The 21,196-nt window shown below is 34.5% G+C and overlaps 1 protein-coding gene across 1 annotated transcript in view; it reads right to left on the bottom strand.

Moving 5' to 3' along the window:
- The window catches only part of Sse (extra spindle pole bodies like 1, separase), a 505,458-nt gene that overhangs the window by 304,606 nt on the left and 179,656 nt on the right, over positions 1–21,196 (bottom strand). The window contains exon 7 of the mRNA XM_090412041.1: positions 16,977–17,075. Within this exon, the coding sequence (XP_090268167.1) occupies positions 16,977–17,075 (99 nt within the window). The remainder of the gene's footprint in view (positions 1–16,976; positions 17,076–21,196) is intronic.

The following is a 21,196-nucleotide window of genomic DNA, read 5'->3' as shown; positions in this document are numbered from 1 at the left end:
AGCATTTTCTTCTTCTGTAGTTTGTGCTAATGATATTACTCATCCATCTAACTCCTACCTGATTAACCCTCCTTACCATAGGAATACAATTTAATACTGCTTGCTCTAATAGATGCCCCTTAACTATATCCCATGCACTACTAACATCCTTACCCTTCAGTGCAATGGTACAGATTTAAGCTTCTTCCTAAGCATGTCATAATGACCTGCATTGTAGTTCCACAAATACCCTTTATTTGGAGTGGGAGCATGACCCAAAAGTAATACCAAAGTTGATGTAATGCAGAAGTCAACCTTAGTATCTCCTTTGGGTCTGGCTCCCACTGATGAGACCTCAATAAAGGTAAAAACTGGTCTGGATATTGACCTTTCCCATAATGCATAGTATTATAGATGTCCATAAGGATGTGCTTTGCGTTATGGGAAACTAAGGACAAGCGATGCGAGGTCATTAGCCTCTATACGAGTTGCCCATTCGTGAAGTTACTTCACGTGCAAACTTTGTTTGCTTACACTTGGATAAAGGATTAAACCAAGAATACAATTTCTTGGCATCTTTAATTTATAGTATAATCAAGTGGTGAGGAGAACCAACCAGTTCGAAACAGCTTTCAGGCCAGTGAAACCTTAAAAAATAGACCAAATTAGAAGTCAAATAAATAGATGCCTGGGCAGCGTGCATGTTTTTTCTTAACGTGGTCCGTGCCAGGTAAATTGGAAAAAAAAACTGGACAGACCCGTAAGCTCTCTGGTCAACTTATCTTTATGAAACTTTCAGAGTTTCTACATTCGGCTTTGAAATAATGCTGGATCTAACATTCACTTGATTTTTATAAACTTTATTAGTTCATTTTAAGTCTGCAACATGTAAAGAGAGGCAATCACTAGCATGTAATACAGTAAGAAGGATTATGATAGTGCTGCATTTCAAGCCAATGTCTCCTCTACAAGAAATGTATAATGAGTTTTGGTGCTGATTCATAGTAGTGACAGAGTAATGGGTAAAGTATGAACAGAACAGTATAATGAAGCAGACATTGATCCTCTTAGTATTAGCTTTGGTGTATAGCACTGTTTATTCGTGAAGCTGAGCATAGTCCCAAATGATCACAGAATGAAACAGTGTGCATATGGCAATGGCATCCGACAAGAAAAAATCTTTCATCTTTCCAGATAGAGAGAGAGAGAGATAGCAATATGTTTAAAAAATTGTTCCATAAAGGAACTAGTGTCGTTATCTGTCTTAAAAGCTTCCTGCTCAGTTAACATTTTTGATCCTCAGTAGAACAGTTTGCTGCTTAAGAGATGGCCATAAACAGTTCCATCAAAAACTATACTGGTCTTCAGTTTACATTCTTAATATATGTATTCTTAAGAATACATATATTAAGAACCTACAAACTACTTTCCAAAACTGGATAAGGAAGCAAATATTAAAAGTCGTCAAACTGAACAAGTTTCCTGACACATCCAATAACAATCAATCACAGTTACTGGATGAGAGTTTCTGACATTCCCAAATCACAGTCATTCTTCACATAGAAATAATTAGTTGAGTACCTTGTTATTAAGTTTTTTTCATTTTTCATTGACTGGGATTAAAGTGTTTCACTCACCCATATTACTGGCATCAGTGTAGCTGTAGTAATTGAAATAAAGTGAGCTGAATGAGTTCTGGTAATTTTAATGACAAGAGAGAAAAGTGAAAGTAAGCCAAATTGAAATACAGTACTGAAATATTAGATCTTGAAAAATAGTTTTTGGTATTGCTTTAAACCAGTGTTTCTTAAACTTTTTGACTATGGAACCCTACATAAAAATATTTCTTTTTTCAGAAACCCACATGAAAATTTTCATATACTGAACATGAACCATTACCGCAAAATATTTTAATCAAGAAAACATATGATACATAACATTATAAATAACAAACTAACTGTTCTAGAAATAAGACAATTTAATAAAAAAAGTAATGTTTTCCCATTCACTCACAGGTTTATATTCAGAAACTATATCTAATACAAATTATAAATGCCCATATTCTGTTGGGAACTATTATGTGTTTTGCAGAACACAATTTTCTTAAAACACATAATAGTTCCCAATTTAAAACATTATTGACATATACTTTAAATTAGTCATTATTTAATCATCTCACAAATGAGCATGGCAAGTCCAGGATAAATTATCTCCACACCCCTTCCACAATGGTGATGTGCATTCCCAGAAGGAACTGATTGTCAAGAAGCATTTCTCCATGAGATCTGGCATGTATCTGTGGCACATTGCAGAGTTTCAAAATAATAGGATCATGTAGAAACTGCCTGTTCTCCATTTTCAATGATCTACAAGAACTACCAACACTACATTTCGTCCTATTTGCCTTGAGGTTAACCATGTAGAACTTATTTTTTCCTCCTTTTTTTTTTTTTTTTTTTTTTTTTTGGCTGCTCCTTCAGGTCTAAGAAGATCTGTTTTGAAATGCAGGTGATAACCAGCATACAGATACTGTGAGCAATCCAGGAAAGACATTGACAGATAAATTGCCTCAATACTTATGTAGCTAGCATCAGTGAATTGTTCTAGTGAATCATAAGGATTCCTTAAAAGCTGAATTAATGGAATTTTTCTAGATGTTTCATGTTATTATGATGTGTAATTATTGCAAAAAATCTGAAATATTTGGAATAATAACCTCTATAAATTTGGTTATAGCACATATATCTTAAGAAATTATATCATTAGACATGTTCTCTCAAATGTCCAATAAGATGGATTAGCACATTTAAAATGATAGTAAATTTCCTCATCAGTGGGAGCATTTGCTGGGGATGTTGGTGGGGGGAGGGGGGAGAGCATTTTGTAGGATCATTTCATCCAATTGAATAAGAGGTATGAATATTAAATTAAGGTAATCTCTTCTTATGTGCACGTTGATGGAGTATGAAGTACTTATTAGATGTTTACATTTGAGCCAATTATTTTGCATTCATATTCTTTGAAAATGTCAACATGATTTAGTTTGGTTTCAAAATGTCTTTGTTTGAAATAGTGTGTGTGTGCGGGGGGTCTAGTATGGTTAAAGCTCCCCACTCTTATAAGAATAAGTGCTATAACCACAACCTTACTTGATGACCATTTTAACAATGAATGGATCTCCTGAATGGAGATCCATTCATGGTGAAAATTCATGGTTGAAGACACCAACAACCAGAAACGAATTCTGGTTGTTGGTGTCTTCTAATATTTTATGGACTGTTGCAACAGCATCTTAAGCTATAATGTATCATATCAAAAGGTAAAAAGTACTAACAGATATTACGTATTGTAAAATCTTTCTTCTCTTATTCTTTTTTTTAAGGTTACACGGTGATCAGCACTCATATTTGTAAATTTAGGGACACAAAAACACACGTGCTGAACAGAATATTTTATTAATTACTAATAAAATAAAACTTGATGTTTCGACCTTTATATCGAGGTCATCATCGGAAGAATACAACTGTATAAGGAATCAAGCTACATGCTCATGCCCTGCATACCGGTAAACTAAATCTACGTAGTTAATAAATCCTTTTTCCTAGCCTGACCTCTAGTGATAAAAAAAAAATATAAAATAAAAAAATAATTATTATTATTATATATATATATATATATATATATATATATATATATTATAAATAAATATATACAACTGCAATAAACTGCTAAAGTCCTCATGTATTAATATTCTTCTGGATAGTTCTGATTGTTATAAAATGATTTCTTTCAGTTGCTGTTGAATGTTCCAAACACTTCACCAGGTTGTCTTCTTGTAGTGGGATTTTTCTAAGGCTAGTTTAGGTTGTTATACAGGTTGTAGATGGGTCCCTCCACATTCTTGAAATGGTTAGGCCATCATTTTTGTTGAGATTTGGGTTGTGTTTAAGCATTTCACATGACTTTAAATTTTCTCTCATGAAATGAAATGAAATGCTTAAACACAACCCAAATCTCAACAACAATAATGGCCTAACCATTTCAAGAATGTGGAGGACCCATCTATAACCTGTATAACAACCTAAACTAGCCTTAGAAAAATCACATGACTTTAAATTTTCTCTCATGAAATGAAATGAAATGCTTAAACACAACCCAAATCTCAACAACAATAATGGCCTAACCATTTCAAGAATGTGGAGGACCCATCTATAACCTGTATAACAACCTAAACTAGCCTTAGAAAAATCCCACTACAAGAAGACAACCTGGTGAAGTGCTTGGAACATTCAACAGCAACTGAAAGAAATCATTTTATAACAACCAGAACTATCCAGAAGAATATTAATACACGAGGACTTTAGCAGTTTATTGCAGTTGTATATATTTATTTATAATATATATATATATATATATATATATATAATTATTTTTTTTTTAATTAATTAATTTTTTTTATTTTATTTTTTTTTTTTATTTATATTTTTATATATATATTTTTTTATTTTTATTTTTTTTTCACTATAGGTCAGGCTAGGAAAAAGGATTTATTAACCGTAGATTTAGTTTACCAGTATACAGGGCACGAGCATGTAGCTTGGTTCCTTATACAGTTGTATTCTTCCGATGATGACCTCGATATAGAGGTCGAAACGTCAAGTTTTATTTTATTAGTAATTAATAAAATATTCTGTTCAACACGTGATTTTGTGTCCCTAAATTTACAAATATGAGGATTTCTTCTCTTATATTTCTTCTTATTATTTTTTTTTTTATATTTAGTCTATATTCTCTTATTTTTACCTATTGATTATTCTTAATTATACTAAAACTTTATCTTCAATCTTAAATCTCTTAACCTCAATATCTCTCTTGGCCGATCTATACTTACAAGAACGATACTAGTGGTTTATGGGACAAAGGAATTACTAATGGCGGATACCTATTCCTTTGTCTCACACTGGTTCTAATTCCTTCTTCGGATTCAGGGAAAATTTATATTTCGCTGTGCCACCCCGAATCCTAGATTAACTGATAGTGTAGAATCAAGGAACCAGAACACAGTTTAGCATACAATCTTAATGTTACTAAGAGTTACGTTTGCAGTCGTAGCCTCTCTATAAATTAATCTCCTGCTGTGGTCCGTAATTTATGAGCAAGTGCAACAGAGAAGAAAATCAGGCAAGTCATCAGTTAAACAAAAGTAACAAAACATTTAATTCAATTGAAACATTGTACATTCTATGAATCCACTCTTAATAAGTAATCTGCAATTGCTAATGACTGAGCACTAATTACTTAGATTCTCTATATCTATCTTAGCATGCATGACAAAGAACTTCAATTAAGGCTTACAAATTACACTTGAAAAATCACACTTATTCATTAATGCAAAGGTCAATTATTAGCTGAATTACTAAACTAGCTTCATGTGCTCTTATACAATTTCTTCTCACAAAATTCTTATAACCCTTTCTATCATTAAAAGACAATTCTTAGGCACCACGTGCTCTCAATTAATTTACTTAGCAAAATACTCAAAATTCTCATTATTACTTTATCATTCAAAGAAACATTCTCTAGAGTCCTTCCTAAAGTTTACATATATTCTTCTAATACACATATACACATAATAAAACATGGATTGTACGTTACCAATTGCTGGGGAATTATCTGGCCACCTTACATATCTCGTCTGGACAATTACTTTCAACACCATGTTCCTTCTGCTTTTTCTGAGGCATTCTTCAAGGGTTCAATCTGCACTTGCTACTGCCACCAAAAACAGGTAGACGTTGTTCCATGGTGAACTCGTTCAACATCATAACGACATCTCCGTAAGCATCGGTGAATACCTTCTGCTGGGCTGGTCGCCGACCAGTAAATTGTTGGGAAATCTACAGCAAAGTTCCTCCGTCATTGTCTCGAATCCGCAGGGAACGAGGGGACGCCATGAGGAGGCTCTATACACATCAGCAAGACCGTCCGAAAACTTCAGAGCATAACTCCACACAAGAGTAAGAGTAAAACTCCGCCTAAAGAACAAGAGCACAAGAGAAGTTTCCTTGGTGCTGCACGACCTTTTAAATTGCGCACCACACGTCCACTCCATGTCATCGATTACTCCTCCCATTTTCTCAGCATCACCCAGTACTGCATGCCACACACGGAAATCTTAGTCTACTCTTCTGCGCATATGAGTGTGTGGGGGGGAACTTGCTTACTAAAGGATGCACTGTACTCTTTGATGCGCGTGTTTCAATTCTGGCCATTTCTATTTAATCGGATTATCTCTTTCACCAGCAATTTATAAGTACTTACACTTAAGCAGTTTAGCAATTCTCAATACTTTATAAAATCACATATTAAATGAAGGATTCTCAGCTTAGTAATATTTTAGTGAAATTTACAAGTCTATATTCTGTTACATCAATAATTGATTCAAATTTGCAAGCCCATGTTAAATCTGAAGGAAACGTAAATTAATTTAATTTTTGTTTAATTCAGAACTTAACAGTATGTATGTATGTATGTAAATAAGGTAAAATGTGTGTATTATATAAAAAAAAAAAATATATCAGAATATATAGTTCTAAGATACTGTATATCATGATGAAATTCCTGATATATACCCTCAAGGGGGGAGTGTACAGGATATGATAGTACTATATGAAAAATTTACATCATTACTAACTTCCTATCCACAATTTTCCTCCAAATCACTCTTTACCTGTCAAGACTCCAATGTTATCAGATCTTATATTTCTATATTCTAAGGCACTTTTTCCAGTATCAATCCACCTATATCTTCATCGTCCTCTGGGTCTTCTTCCTGCCAACCTGGCAGAGAACACTTGTTTTGCTAATCTTTCTTCTCCCATTCTGCTTAAATGTCCATATCATCTGAGATAAGCTCAGCTAATGCATTCCTGGATGCTGACAATATCAAGTTCTTTCTAATATCATCATTTTTGATATGATATTGCCATTGATGGCATCTGTTCATGCCCCTAATCTTTCTCAGGAACTCTCATATCTGTGATCTCTAGTCTTTGGTCAAGTGTTTTACTTCTAACCCAGCTCTCAGATCCATAAGTTAAAATTGGTTTCAACACTGTCTTGTATACAGCTAATTCAGTGTTTTGACTAATTTCAATCCTATTCAATATAAATTTATTCAGTTGACTTCCTACCACACCAGTTTTGTTGATTCTGTTGTCTATTTCCATATTTAATTTACCATCTTCACTAAAAATCATGCCTAAGTAGCTGAAATGTTTTAATTGTTCTATAAGTTCTCCATTCACAAAGCAGTTGATATTTTCAATGTTTCTGCCCATTTTCATTGTCTTTTTAATGCTGACCTTCATACCATATCTATAACAACAGTTATTCAATTTAGTAGGGAATCTTGCAAACTTGAAGAAGATTTATTTAGAAGTATAACATCATCCGCATAAAGCAGAGCTGAGATTAACATCTCCAATTTTCATATCAGGTTTAACACCACTTTCCTTCATAATGTGATTCATATAGATAATGAATAAGAGAGGGGATAATGTATATCCTTGTCTCACACCAGATTTAACATTAAACCATCTTCCTGTACTTCCTTCAATTCTAATTGCTGACTTACAACTCAAACAAAGACTAAGTATTGCTTGATATAATGCCCCATTAACATAATATAACTGTAGCGTTTGGAATAGCTTCTCTCTTGGCACCTTGTCATATGCCTTTTCCAGATCTACAAAACTTAGATATAGATCTTTGTTATATTCGCATGATTTGTCAACTATCTGTCGTAAAGTAAAAATCTGATCCTGATATCATCTATATGGCCTGAATCCAGCTTGTTCTTCACCAAGATTCTCTTCCACAATCCTTCTCAACCATTTCTCAAGTATACTTGCATATATCTTACCAGGAACACTCAGTAATGAAATGTAATTCTCACATTCAGTTTTATTTTCCTTTTTATATATGGGTACCATGAGAGCTCTACTCCAATCATCTGGAATTTGTTCCTCTGTACATGTCTTCTGAACTATGCAGTGCAGCCACTGTATGACTTTTATACCTCCATACTTGCATTTATGGTTGAATATCATCTACTCCTGCTGCCTTTCCATATTTCATGCTTTTGATGGCTTTTTCTACTTCAAGTATGGATATGTATTCCTGACTGTGTGCATGGTCAGTGTTTCTTACCACTGTGCTGTCATCACTGCTGTTTCATTTAGCAGTTTTTCAAAGTAATTACTCCATACTTCAAGGATATCTTTTTCTCCCACTTTCATGTCACCTTTATCATCTCTAATTCCTTTTAAAGCACTCTTTCCTCCATTTCTGAGCTTCTTTAACAACCTCCAGAATATTCTGCCACCTTCTTGATATTTATTTTCTATGTTCTTACGAAAGTCCTCCCATGACTTTTGTTTAGCCAGTTTTACACAGTGATCAGGTTTCTTACATTTCTCTCTCTATTCTCTAAAAGCACAAGCTGACTTATTTGCCAGAAACTTTTGATATGCTTTCTTCTTTTCCTTCACTGCCTCTTTAACTTCCTGTGTCCACCATGGAGTTCTGATTTTTCTATTCTTGCACACAATCTCACCATGCTTCTCTGGCTAAATCAATCAGTGTTTTCTTCAGGGCTTGCCACTGAATCTCCAAGGTTTGGTTCCTGCACTCAAACTCTTTAATTTTTTCTTCAATAATCTTTGTGTATTTTAGTCTACAGTTCACATCTGAGAGCTGCTCAACTTTTATTAGCTTTAAAATTTTCTTACACGTTATTCTTTTCAATATGAAATTCAATTTTATCCTGCTCAAGACTAAATGGTGATCACTTCCAATTTCAAATCCTCTGTACACTAAGGTGTCCTGCACCAGTGGTCCTGCAATTAATGAGACTTTATTTATTCCTTGCCTCTTCTCTCCATGTGAATTTGTGCACATTTTTATGTTGGAACATGGTGTTAGTAATAACCAGTCCATGTTCTGAGCAGAAATCCAACAAGTATTTGCCATTATTATTAGCAATGCTCTTTTTTCCAAATTTTCCCAAAATATTTTTGTATGTCTGACAATCATTTCCTACTCTGCTATTTAGATCCCCAACAAGGACCAACTTTTCCTTTTTCATTGTGTCAGTTGCTTTCTCTAAAGCCTCAAAAAAATTCCTCCACTTCTACCTTAGTAGAACCTTCTGTGGGACCACAGGCACAAATAAGTCTCATTGTCCAGTTCCCCATTCTCATATTTGCCCACATCACTCTACTTGAGACTGTCTGCAATTCAAAAAGATTAACCTCATATTTAATATTGAATACTATGGCTACTCCTCCTTTTCCTTGATTGTCATTGCCTAAATATAACATTTTGTATTTATTGATCAGAAAGATCTCACCGGTTTTTGTCTTTTTTGTTTCAATCACCCCTATTATATCGATCTGGTACTTATTCAAATCCTCAGCTAGCTCCATTTCTTTGCTATTCAGGTTTCTTATATTGATAGTACCGATCTTGAACTATAGTGATGTTGAGTTGGGGTAAGTTTTAGGATTTGTTCCAGTAGCTGACTTTTCGCTGTTTGCCCTGGTTCCCTGGCGAAAACAACTGGGACCATGTATAACTGGGCGACGCTCCAGCCGGCATGAAATTCTGTCATGTTGTACCATTATTTGAAAATTTGGTTTAAGCCAATAAGAATACAATTTGGTCAGCTAAATCCCAAATTTCCACCCCATCCTCATCCATTCAGTATCCAGTATACCTAACAGGGTGCACCACAAGAAGGTGAGGATTGGACATTAGGTCAGAAGCCCTGGTCGGTTTTCTGCATGCCTTTGAAGGCTATGTGGAGGTCTCCTCTAAGTTATATAGCTTTGACCCTTAAGCACTCCGATACTGTATATGTGTGTTAAAATTCTTGTATTCTTGTAAAACTTTAAAACCATAGGGTTATATAGCATTTGGAAAGCAGTCAATGAACACTATAGTGTAAAGAACAGTCATGGTACCCACCTTAATAAGATATAGGATCTCCTTTTGCTATGATTACTGCAGTAATCCTATGGTGCATACTTTCCACAACATTATGATACAATGAGAATTTTGGACCATTCTTCCTGTATTCATGTAATGAGGTCCTGGACTGTTATTGGTGGATGTCCCTTGACTTCACCTGATGCTCCATTTCATCTCACAGATGTTCAATAAAGTTTAGATGAAGGCTTTGTGAAGGCCAGTCAAGTGTGGTGATGTTCATGTCCACAAACCATGCATTTACAGAAGCAGCTTTATGACGGTGCAGAGAACAATGATCAGTTCCATATAAATGCCACAAAGTAGGAAACACTTCATTGTCCAGTATGCTCAGATACCTCTTGGAGTTCAATGTTTGTGGCACCACAAACAGAGGTTCAAGGCCAAACCAGAAAAAACAGGACCATACATCACACCGCCACCTCCAAATTTCATAGTTGGGATTATGCACTCTGATAAGACATTCACTGGGCATCTGCCATACTCGTTCATCTTCTCAGTAGAGGACGTATCATGATTCATCATTCTATAACATGATGAATGTGGGACATGCTCTTTGCATCACTGAAGATGATGCTGCATGTTGAGTCGGGTAATGTGGAGCTTACATATTGCGATCCTACCATTGAAACCCATGTTGTGAGCCTTGTTTCTGAATGCTTTTGTGTGGATTCATGTTCCAGTCGATGCCCAGAATTTTGCATTCAACATGTCGGCCGACGAATGGTGGTCTTTACATATTGTCCTTCGTAGCACCCCACCATCACGCTTGTTGAGATAGGCCTGCAACAGGGAATTCTATCCCAAGGTCTCTTTCAAATTCAGTTAGTTCCCTTCTTGCAGCCATTTCTCCTGGACACAGTTGCACCAACTTGAGAGCATCATATTCCTCCAATTTATACCAGCTACAAACAGGTGACTCATTACATGGCATGATGCACCTTCCCCATGGGGGTGTCAGAGTTCTTTCCAAGCAGTATGATGAATCAGATATCTACACTTGGCTGAGTGTCTAAGGCTGAAACAGGTTACTAAAAGTGTTAAAATAATGAGTGTAGTCATTATTAATTAAAATATGAACTGCAAAAGTTTAATTTCAGACTTTGTCTAGTTTAACTTGTTCTCTCTCCCAGCTTGTCACTGGAATATTAATTTTTCTCTTTTCTGTCCGTAATCTGTGTAGAGGCAGATGGGTGATGATGATATCACATGGAATGGAGCTAAAGCTGCAGTGTCTGCAGCCTCATTTACACTGATTTTATACCTTCATTTACACTCATTTATGCTTGGGGTCTAACACAGGCAAAAGTCCAAGTCAAGCCTCCAAATATAACAGTTAACAGACATTAATTCAACACTGGCTATAGTAGTATCTAGAGCTTCAATAAGTTCTTCCATAGAGGTTGGAAGTTTGCTGTGTTGTATTATAAGTTGACCAAGTGGGATGGGAGCCTCCGTAGCTCAGTCAGTATAGACGAAGCCCTTTGGTCGGAAAGACCTGGGTTGCAGTCCATGATGTGAGAAATCTTTATCTGGTCTCTTTCAACAAAAGGTGAGTTAGCTGGTCTCATACAGATGTAGGGGGGGGGGGGGTTCACTTGGAAACTTGGGTTTTTCAACCCTCAGAACAGGCAAACTGGCCCCATGAACACAACACACATGGATTGCAGTCAGGAATACCCAAGACCCAGCAATAGGCCTGATTCATCAGCTATGCTGGTCCAGAGCCTGGATAAAATTAGGGATGATTGAGATGGTGCCGTACTTCCTTGTAAAAAGGGGCTCGTGGCCATTGTATCATCATATGAAAACTAACTAACCAACCAAGTGGGATGATCTGGCAGGGATTTTATTTTCATTGTATACAGCAAGGACAGTTGTCAATGAAAAGAGTTGTAGTTCAGAAGCTTCGATGAAAGTCTAGGAAAAGGTGATCCTGTTGTGATTTTGATTGCTTGGTGATGGATAGGCTGCAGTCATGTAAAAGTATATAAAAATGTAAAAAGAAAAGTTCTTTACAAATGTATTTGAATGTGTGATGTGTGACATAAGGAGTATGGATAAACACTTAGAAAGAAGGTGGAAGAGCTTATGCCATCTACTACTGGATGAGGAGAAGATCAGTGTCTTCATTTAAGTTATTTCACAAGTTCCTCTAAGAAGCCCATTGTTCTGAAGATCAGATCATTACTCGTAGTATGTGAAGACTAAGTAGGACCATTTTAACAGCACAGAGGAGATCTTAGCATTGTAATCCACACTCCACACATTGTAATATAAGTGTGGAAATTTCCTTGTCTGCTTTAATGATGATGTCATAACTGTTACATAACCCTCTTAAGGCATTCCCTTTCTAAAGCTATAATGTTGATTTGGGTATATGAACTTTTGAACAGAGAGGATGCAGTAAGCAGTCTAATGCTCAAGTTGAGGCATCTTCTTGAGATAAAAACTTAGTGGGTTTTTCAACATTTGATATTGTATCAACCTTGGCATGTAATTTGGGATAACTGAAAAACTGAACCCTTTGCTCAAAACTGAAGCTTCTATTTGGTTGAGATTATAATTAGAAAGATTCATAACTACTTTATTTACTGGCAGGATTCTGTATTTTGATATAGTATAGATGATTAAATTTCTTTGCAACACTTGGAGATTTTTTTGGAATTCATGTGATCTAAGCATTACATATGTCTGGGAATGGTGAACTGGCTAAAATGTCATGCAAATAATAAGCTTTTCACTCTGTAGAGAATGGTTCTGATCTGCTAGTTTGCATTTGAGACCATAAATAAGGCAAAACTGACTCTCGATTTCTCTGCATCATAAATTCTCATAGCTTTTCTAGAATGAACACCCTTCTTTATTTTTAGGATATGAGGAATGACAGAATTATCTCAACACTTTTAAAAAAAGTCAGTGTGTTGAAAAGTGAGTTCTTGCATTTTAGATTTTCAAAAGTGTCTACATCTGTTTTTTCATCTCCCCATCAAGACTATGCATATTTCATATAATAACTGAAAGTACTAAAGTTACAAAATAAATAATGCATAGTAAGCCTCTGTAAATTTAATTACAAAAATTAGATGAATTTCAACACTCTTTACTGTCCAGTTAGTGGACAGAATTGTCAGTAAAGCAATAGAAATCATACACAAAATATGTGAGCAGTTAACAATCATTGGTTTTTTTTTTTAAATTAAAAAAAAATATATATCATCATCATGAAATTCCTGACGTGTCCTCAGATACTAAATGAAAATGTTATACCATTACTAACTTTCAATCAACAACTTTCCTCAAAATTAATGTTATCTCTCAAGACTCCAACATTATTAGATCTCATATTTCTGTCTTTTAAGGCACTTTTTATTGTATCAATCTGCCTACCTCTTGGTCTTCCTCTGAGTCTTTTTCTTCCCAAACTGGCAAAGAACACTCGTTTTGCTAATCTTTCTTATCCCATTCTGTTTTGACCATACACCTGAGATTAGCCCTGCTAACGCATTCCCAATAGCAAACAATGGCAAGTTTTTTGCTATCTCCTTATTTTTAATATGATACTGTCATTGATACCATCTGTTTGCTCCTCTAATCTTTCTCAGAACTCTCACATCTGTAGTCTTAGTCTCCAATATTTGATCAGGTGTTTTATTTCTAACCCAGCTCTCAGCAGTTAAAATTGATTTGAACACTGTCTTGTATACAGTTGATTTAGTGTTTTGACTGATTTCCTTCTTATTCCATATAAATTTATTCAGTATTCCTACTGCTGGTTTTGTCTTTCATCCAACCTTATATTTGCTAGCTGTTGTTTGACCCCACTTTCAAACATAAAGAAAATTTTTATTATACTGCACCACTATGTTTGAAATCACACAATTTTTGTGAGGGAATCAAGCACCAATTAGCACTACATTCATATGAGAACTTACTACAGGCCAAAATTCTCTTACTTATATATAGGGTTTCCCGCAAGATTCGCATTTTAATGAACGGTGCAATGAAACTGAAATTAGGCAATTAGGTAAGAATCAATATAATAAATTCAGTTTAATCCTTTATCCAAGTGTGAGCAAACAAAGTTTGCACCTGAAAGTATCTTCAGGACTGGGGTAAGGTGGTGCAACACCAGGGCGACTCCTTGCAAAGGTGGAGCAAGCTACTATCACTCCTATCTCAGTATCTCCCATAATGCAAAACACATCTCCTTGCGGATGTCTAATGTTATGCATTAAGGGAAGGGCCACTACCCAGACTAGTTTCGACCTTTATTGAGGTCTCTTCAGTGGGAGCCAGGCCCAAGTGGAGATACCAGCCAGAAGCGTTAGCAAGGTCATCTCTACATATAGGAGTTGCCAAATGGTGTGCCACCTTTTTTAAAAAATTACTCTAGATTTAGAGAAAGATGTTGAAAGTTTATTTTTCACTTGGTTAGAATATAATATAATAAATTTAGTTTAATCCTTTATCCAAGTGTGAGCAAACAAAGTTTGCGCCTGAAAGTATCTTCAGGACTGGGGTAAGGTGGTGCAACACCAGGGTGACTCCTTGCAAAGGTGGAGCAAGCTACTATCACTCCTATCTCAGTATCTCCCATAATGCAAAACACATCTCCTTGTGGATGTCTAATGTTATGCATTAAGGGAAGGGCCACTACCCAGACTAGTTTCGACCTTTATTGAGGTCTCTTCAGCCTTGGGCCTGGCTCCCACTGAAGAGACCTCAATAAAGGTCGAAACTAGTCTGGGTAGTGGCCCTTCCCTTAATGCATAACATTAGACATCCACAAGGAGATGTGTTTTGCATTATGGGAGATACTGAGATAGGAGTGATAGTAGCTTGCTCCACCTTTGCAAGGAGTCGCCCTAGTGTTGCACCACCTTACCCCAGTCCTGAAGATACTTTCAGGTGCAAACTTTGTTTGCTCACACTTGGATAAAGGATTAAACTAAATTTATTATATTATATTCTAACCAAGTGAAAAATAAACTTTCAACAGGTAAGAATCAAGTTAAACAAGACATTTAATTCTCTCACAAAATTATTCTTACATAAGAAACAAGAACTCTATTAAGACCAATACAATTAGAAAACAATTTATGCATTCTATAAAGAAATTAGATTCTACTTAGCTGAGTATATCATTTACTGCTAGAACTTATGTATATGGCTTTCACAATTCTCATCTGTTAAGATTTCAACCTAATTTCACTTTAAACAATATCAATATTCAACAAAACACTTAAAAATTAATTCTTTTTAGTCTCACAGAATAATCATAAACTTCAGTTTTTATCAAACACTTAGCTGGGATTATCAGTAATAGTTCTTAAAAGGCTCAGTCTTGAATTTACACATACATTGTGAGATAAATAACACATTCAAACACGAACTAATTCTTCAATGAAGTTTCTCACATTAGTTTCACAAGCAAATGTTTTATAATATTACTCATTCAGGCTTGACTAGCTGGCTCCAGCAACACGAAATATGACCAAGTTCTCCGGACACAAGCAACACTATCACACAGTTATAGAATAGATATTCTTACCAGTATGATCACCATAGTTTGCACATTGTGGAAAATTCTTACATCACTTCTAGGCACTCGATAATCTTCCACTATAGATGACACAAAGCTTGTAGTATCCCTGAGTTCAACAACTTATTTGCCAAGACTGGAAAAGATATTTTCTTGCTCGTAATAACTTGTCTTATGATAAATCTCAATCATATTATTATTATCCATTCACTCAAGTAAATTCCTTTACAAGGTGACAGGAAACTATAAATAATTATGAGTTCGAAGTAAAATTCATTAAAATCAAAACAAGCTTTGTTGCGATGTTCGATCTCAAGTTAGGTCACGTCTCACTAACCTATCTACACTCACTCCATTTTCCTTCTGGTTCCTTCTTCCTCTATCTCCTAAATCCTCTCTCTTTTTCCCGCCCAAACCACGAAATTATCACGTGATCGTTGTACAGTTCTCAATGCTAAGGCACGCGCAATCATGAAATAACTTAGTTTTCTGACAGCAGCCAATCAAATCACATTAGCAGAGTCAGTTAGAAATACTTTCACTTTCAGTAACAACAAATAAAATGCATGTATTACAGTTCACTTAGGATATATTTACAAGTTATATTAATAATTTATACACGAAAAAATAACTAAAAAAAAATTACAATTATTATTTCAATGAACAAATAACAGTAAATGTTTAAATTACAATTCATTTAGGAGCAAACTTAGCTCAGGAAATGCAATTCATATTAAATCACGAATGAAGTATTAATAATCATAAAATTCTTCATTCACAATTTAACACTACCACACCAGCTTTACTAATTCTGATATCTCTTTCCATATTTAATTTACCATCTTCACTAAAAATTGTGCCTAAATAGCTAAAATGTTTTAATTGTTCTATAGGTCCTCTATTCAAGATACAGTTGATGTTTCTGCTTATTTTCATTGTCTTTGTCTTGTTGTTGTTGTTGCTGATTGTCATACCAAATTTATTACAACAGTTATTCAATTTAGTCAGGGAATCTTGCAGACTTGTACTGGATTTATTAAGAAGTATAACATCTGCATAAAGTAAACAGCTAAAATTAACACCATCAATTTTGATATCAGATTTAATACCACTTTTCTTTATAACGTGATCCATATAGATAACCTGTTGTGATAAGCCATTAAATTCCCAGTAATTTGGGGAATATGATGTCGATAAGTAACAACATACAAGAATGTCATGTTTTCCATGAATTATTGCATACATGCATAAATTCATCAAAATTCATTCTTTTACACTTTGCCCTCCCTCCAATTTCAAGACAATACAAATGTCTTGAAATGGGAAGTGAATCAGAGCTCCCTATATATATACTTCAAATTACAGTTCATTAAAATTAATTCATCAATAATAATAACGTTACTTTTCACTCTTATACAACTGAAGCTCTGCTGCTAAGAATTTTGCTTCCTGGTCCTGTGTCAAGAAATTTTCTGAATCAATGACTAGTTCATTAACAGTCCTGGAAAAGAAACATCTAATCAGAATCCAATGCATATAAACTTTTCAGAAATGAGTAACATCAAAATTTTCAGCACATAAAAATGAACAGATGCAAACATAGTCCTAATAATCAGGATATTCAATCTATCACAAATCTCTCTCTCACACACACTTTAGGATATCTTGCAGTAACTAACTAGTTAAGTGTTTTATTCATGATACCTACCAGCATCATGTCTTCAAATATATACCATGTTGTTTATCAATATAATGTGCCATATTTTGTATCACATGGGTAGACAAATGAGAAATGTCTGTGTGCATACATATGCATGCTCACAATGGAGGAAAAACTCTTGAAGCATTCTTGAGAACACTCTCAGGAGCATTTTATAAAATGAAAGAGGAACACTACAAACAAATATGACAGCATCACTGCATTTGCTGTATTAGCATATGGTGATGACCAAGCCATCCTGGAAAAGAAATATATTAAAAAATTTTTTAAAGTACAGTCACTTTTGTTTAAAGTTAGTTGGTTGAAATGGAGCTTCAGTGAATAGTAGGAGCATCTTTTTTTTTATCTCGGGAAAGGATGTTCAAATTTACATTGTGTACCATGGTGTAAGTCATTGTTATTGATGATCTGCTGAATATGGCTTCTCAATATTACAAAATTCTTACATATTTTTGGAATTCTGCTTTTTTTTTTCTTTTCTTTTTATGTTAATCCTACCCACGAGAGGCTGTAAATGTACAGTGCATTAAGCATAGTGAGTGTGTTTGGATTAGATAATCCAGACACTATGCTTTTGAACAAACCATGTTAGACCACTTCAAACCTTCAATACACAGAGCAGCAGGCTTTCAAATGAAAATCATCTGTCTAGTGACTTTCACAAACATCCATGCTATAAGATTCAAGTCCACAGCCTGTTAAATCAAGAACAGTAATGATATTCACATATATAGGCATATGTAATGAATACCTTTTAAGTAGCATGGCAAATTTCATCTGTAAAATGATGATACAGTGATAAATTTTCTATCTTTCCTTACCTCCAGCCACTTTTTAAACAAGTTTTCAAGATTATGGTTAATTTATTTGAAAATAAAAGGAAGCTGTCACTAGAGAGCAAAACTGGAAGTATTTCATTAGTGACTCATAATATAGCATATGCTTAATATGTAAATGGATCTATATAATACTGCCTACTTACTAAAAATTCTAAATTAGCAAAATTTCAGTGCATTAGCAATAAATATGAAACTAGTTAGTTATTAATTGCCAATTTCCATATTTTAATTTTGTGTATATGATACAATAAAAATTGCCATCAGTATAATCTCTAATAGTTCTCAAATCTAAAGTATGTTTTAGCCAGTTATATAACAGTGTATACTATTTGAAAATAATTTTCATTTAATGTAGATTTTAATAATTCTTTACACTCAGGCTTTGAAAATTTCTGAAACATTATTTTATAAAAGCACCACAGTGAAGCACAATTTTAGTTTTTCATAAAAATGAATTGTGAAGGAACAGAATTATAGTAGCTACAATAATCTTCATGGCCACAATATATTTAAAGATTCACCAAATCATGGATATGTGAAGCATATGATAGCGCTAAAGTAACAAGTGTAAACCATCAATTATCTCCTTAACAAGATGTGATAATTCTTTATGCTCAGGCTTTGAAAATTTCTGAAACATTATTTTATGAAAGAAATCATACATATTTGACTCTTAAAATAATCTACTGTTTGTTTCAAATTAAGTTTTGTTTAATATCTATTCATAATCCAAGTTATGAAATCACTTCAGAGAATGCTTAGTTTCCAAACTTTTTTACAGCTTTTCTTTATAAAAAAATAAACTAAACCTTTACGTGACATTTTTAATAATTTATAATGTTCTCTGCAGTTCTCCACTTCATTTTACAAAATCATTCCTTATGAAATGCAAGTGTGATAACCAAGTTGTAACTTGTAACCAAGCAGATGAACTTTCAACAAATAAGATGATACATCTTTTAACTACTTGTACATATAAAATAAGACTTCTATAAAATAATACTATCTGATTCACTGTTGGTATCAACCTGAGTCTGTATCTCACTGATGAGACCTCAATAAAGGGTCACTTTCTTTTCTTCTAAAGCCATAGCACTTAAAGCCACAATCTTCTTCCCTGCTCAGCTGTACATAATAAATATTATGGATATTACAGAAACTGAAAGAAAACAAGTATATAATAAACCTGCACATTTTTTAGTCTAAGAAGATAAAAAGAAATTGCTTCAACTATCAAAGAAGCATGGAGGCTTTGGGCTTCAAGTGTGAATATTCTGCTATTTAAGCAATACGGCTTCAAAATTCCATAAAATATTACAGACTAATCACGCATATGCAGATATTCTCCAGTACTACCTGGATTTTCACCTACTATTTAGAATAAATAATTACAATGGTCCTAGAGCAGAGACTGTTCCTAAATACTACAGCATTCTAGCACTGACATTCTTTCCGTTAATAACAGCAAAACTTGATATAAAGAAATCTTTAACCTCTTTTACTATAAACTTTTACATTTGGGCACTCTGTTTAATAACTTACTGAAGCTCCAAGGATACCTAATAAGAGGGATGATCATGCATGGAGACTTGCATATGGTTGCCTTCCAATAAATGCCATCAAATGGAGGTACTGTAGCATCAGAGATCCAATCTTGTGTTGGGAACAATAGAACATACATTATATAGCAGACCTCTTGCCTTGGATATTTGGAAAAGATTATGTAAACTGTTGGGCATCCCATTAGCTACAATAGAACAGGTTTTTTTTTCTCCTTTCTGCATCCCCCCCCCCACACACATCAGCAATGGAGAAAGAATTTTAATTTTTATAATTAATGAGTTAAAATATTATTTATGGAAAGTCAAGATAAAACATGGATTTGAAAACTAGCAATATAACATACAAATGTTTTATAATATTGTAATATGGAAATTTTATTGTTTGGTCAGATGATTTTTGTATTTAGAAAGAAGCATTTTAGAAGATACCATATTTTTGGCTAAGTGGTGTAGAACACCCACATTATGCAATGTTCACCAGGGGAAGATAAATTTTGTCTATCTTTACTATGAGAATTTTTTTAATGGTTCAATCCTCTTAGTTCACTGTGGTCTTATGGTCAACTGCAGGGATGACTAGAAAGCAATCCCAGACAGAGAAGGCCAACTCAAAGTGGTCAACTTGTATACGGCTAACCATCTAGATACCAGTCATCTAGATTTTAGGTTTCAACTGATCTTTCAGTTGTTCAGCTGCATGAGATATTGGTGAAAGATGATAGCCTTGGGTACATGATGATATAAAAGAACCAAGGCCTTTTTCTCTATCTCTCATACTATTCATTTGTCTTTTCTTTCTGCTAATACTATCTAGAACTCTTGCATTCCTATACTAACTACTCTAAGCCTAAGATGAACATCTCTTTATTTTTTCACCTCAATAAAGGTCAACATAATGTTTGTGCTATAATAAATTTAGTTTAATCCTTTATCCAAGTGTGAGCAAACAAAGTTTGTTTCTTGAAAGTATCTTCAGGACTGGGGTAAGGTGGTACAACACCAGGCAACTCATTGCAAAGGTGGAGCAAGCTAACATCACTCCTATCTCAGTATCTCCCATAATGCAAAACACATCTCCTTGCAGATATGTATAATGTTATGCATTAAGGGAAGGGCCACTACCCAGACTAGTTTCAACCTTTATTGAGGTCTCTTCAGCGGGAGCCAGGCCCAAGTGGAGAAACCAAGCAGAAGCATTAGCAAGGTCATCTCTACCTATAGGAGTTGCCAAACGGTGTGCCATCTTTTTATTAAATTACTCTGGATTTAGAACTTTCAACATCAATAATGTTTGTGCATTGTGGGATACTTGAAGCGACTGATGCAAAGTCAACAGCTTCTATATTCAAGTAGCAAAACACTTGAATAAAGGATTAAACAGGAACATAATTTGTTGTCAAATATAATTTATAATGCAGTAGTAATATAATGTCATAATTCTTTTCAATTTTCAAAAATAGCATCATCATCATCATCAAATTCCTGCCCATGTACCCTCAAG

The sequence above is a fragment of the Typopeltis vanoorti genome, chromosome 22, assembly GCF_054136105.1.
Source record: "Typopeltis vanoorti isolate ZY-2024b chromosome 22, IOZ_Tvanoo_1.0, whole genome shotgun sequence".
Lineage (NCBI taxonomy): Eukaryota > Metazoa > Arthropoda > Arachnida > Uropygi > Thelyphonidae > Typopeltis > Typopeltis vanoorti.
The sequence above is the reverse complement of the archived record's forward strand: the minus strand, read 5'-3'. Positions and strand labels throughout refer to the sequence as shown.